At 59.5% G+C, this 2,373-nt stretch overlaps 1 protein-coding gene across 1 annotated transcript; it reads right to left on the reverse strand.

The window, feature by feature from the left end:
• Window positions 1-2,255, reverse strand: LOC122547857 (putative uncharacterized protein DDB_G0271982; the record flags this gene model as incomplete). The annotated part of the gene is made up of 4 exons (XM_043686423.1): window positions 1-63; window positions 916-958; window positions 1,144-1,196; window positions 2,205-2,255. Coding segments are annotated over 4 exons (210 nt in total), but the record flags the coding sequence as incomplete, so codon positions are not given.
• Window positions 2,256-2,373: the final 118 nt, after the last annotated feature.

Consider the following 2,373-nt stretch of genomic DNA (forward strand, 5'->3'; position numbering starts at 1 on the left):
CTCGCGCTCTCTCTCTCCGCGCGTGCTCTCGCTCTCTCTCACATGCTCTCTCTCGCGTGCGCGCTCTCGCTCTCTCTCGCTGTCTCTCTCTCACTCTCTTTCTCGCGCTCGCTCGCTCACACTCTCTCTCGCTCATTCTCTCTCGCGCTCACTCTCTCACGCGCTCACTCACGCTCGATGTCTCGCGCTCTCTCTGTCTCATGCTCTCTCTAGTGCTATCTCTCTCTCTCTCTTTCTCTCTCGCGCTTGATCACTTGCGTTCGCTTCTTCTCTCGTGCGCTCTTTCCCTCGTGCGATCTCTCTCTCTCTCGCTCTCGCTCTCGTTCTCACTCTCTCTCGCTCTCTCACGCTCACTCTCTCTCGCGCTCTTTCTCTCGCGCTCTCTCTCGTGCTCTCTCTCTTGCGCTCTCTCTCACGCTCTCTCTCTCGCGCTCTCTCTCGCGCACTCTCTCTTGCGCTCTCTCTCACGCTCTCTCTCTAGTGCGCTCTCTCTCTCACGCTCACTCTCTCTCGCGCTCACTCTCTTGCACTCTTTCTCTCGCGCGCTCGCTCTTGCTCTCACTCTCTCTCTCGTGCGCTCGCACTCTCTCGCGCTTGCTCTCTCATGCTCACTCTCTCACGCTCTCTTTCTCCGCGCGCTCGCTCTCACTCTCTCTCGCGTGCGCTCGCTTGCTCTCTCTCGCGTGCGCGCTCTCGCTCTCTCTCGCTCTCTCTCTCGCTCTGTCTCTCTCGCGCACTCTCTCTCAAGCTATCTCTCTCACGCGCTCTCTCTCGGGCTCTCTCTCTCGCGCTCTCCCTCGATATCACGCTCTCTCTCTCGCGCGCTCTCTCTTGCTCTCTCTCTCTCTTGCACTCTCTCGCTCTTGCTCTCGCGCGCTCGCTCTCGCTCTCACTCTCTCTCTCGTGCACTCGCACTCTCTCGCGCTTGCTCTCTCGTGCTCGCGCTCTCTCGCGCTCTCTCTCTCGCACTCTCCCTCTCGCGCTCTCTCTCACGCTCTCTCGCGCGCGCGCTCACTCACGCATTGTCTCGCTCATTCTCTCTCGCGCTCACTCTCTCACGCACTCTTTCTCGTGCTATCTCTCTCTCTCGCTCTCTCTCTTTCTCTCTCGCGCTCTCTCCCTCGTGCGCTCTCTCTCTCTCACTCTCGCTCTCGTTCTCGCTCTCTCTCTCGCTCTCTCACGCTCACTCTCTCTTGCGCTTACTCTCTCTCGCGCTCTCTCTCTCGCACTCTCTCTCGGGCACTCTCTCTCGCGCTCTCTCTCGATATCGCGCTCTCTCTCTCGCGCGCTCTCTCTCGCGCTCTGTCTCTCTCGCGCTCTCTCTCTCATGCTATCTCTCTCGGGCTCTCTCTCTCGGGCTCTCTCTCTCTTTCTCTCGCGCGCTCGCTCTTGCTCTCACTCTCTCTCTCGTGCGCTCGCACTCTCTCGCGCTTGCTCTCTCATGCTCACTCTCTCACGCTCTCTTTCTCCGCGCGCTCGCTCTCACTCTCTCTCGCGTGCGCTCGCTTGCTCTCTCTCGCGTGCGCGCTCTCGCTCTCTCTCGCTCTCTCTCTCGCTCTCTCTCTCGCGCGCGCTCGCTCATGCTCTCTCTTGCTCATTCTCTCTCGCGCTCACTCTCTCACGTGCTCTTTCTCTCGCGCTCTCTCTCCCGCGCTCTCTCTCTCGCGCTCTCTCTCTCGCGCTCTCTCTCTCATGCTATCTCTCTCTCTCTCGCTTTCCCTTTCTCGTGCTCGATCTCTTGCGCTCACTTCTTCTCTCGCGCGCTCTCTCCCTCATGCGCTCTCTCTCGCTCTCACTCTTGTTCTCGCTCTCTCTCTCGCGCTCTCTCTCTCGCGCTCTCTCTCTCGCGCTCTCTCTCTCATGCTATCTCTCTCTCGCTCTCTCTTTCTCGCGCTCGATCTCTTGCGCTAACTTCTCTCGCGCGCTCTCTCCATCGTGCGCTCTCTCTCTCGCTCGCAGTCTTGTTCTCGCTCTCTCTCGCTCTCTCACGCTCACTCTCTCTCGCGCTCTATCTCATGCGCTCTCTCTCTCGCACTATCTCTCGTGTTCTCTCTCTCTCGCGCTCTCGCGCGCGCTCTGTCACGCGCGGTCTCTCTCACTCTCTCTCATTCTCTCTCGCAACCTCGCTCTCTCTCGCGCTCTCACTCTCTCGCTATCTCTCTCTCACTCTCTCTCTTTCTCTCTCTCGCGCTCGCTCTCTCTCGCTCTTTCTCGCCCTCTCTCTCCCGTGCTCTCTCTCTCTCTCGCACGCTCTCTCGTTCTCTCGCAACCTCGCTCTCTCTCTCTCGCTATCTCTCTCTCTCGCTCTCTCTCTTTCTCTCTCGCGCTCGATCTCTCGCGCTCGCTCTCTCTCTCGCGCTCTCTCTCTCGCTC

Source organism: Chiloscyllium plagiosum, unplaced genomic scaffold, assembly GCF_004010195.1.
Source record: "Chiloscyllium plagiosum isolate BGI_BamShark_2017 unplaced genomic scaffold, ASM401019v2 scaf_14238, whole genome shotgun sequence".
In the NCBI taxonomy this organism is placed as follows: domain Eukaryota; kingdom Metazoa; phylum Chordata; class Chondrichthyes; order Orectolobiformes; family Hemiscylliidae; genus Chiloscyllium; species Chiloscyllium plagiosum.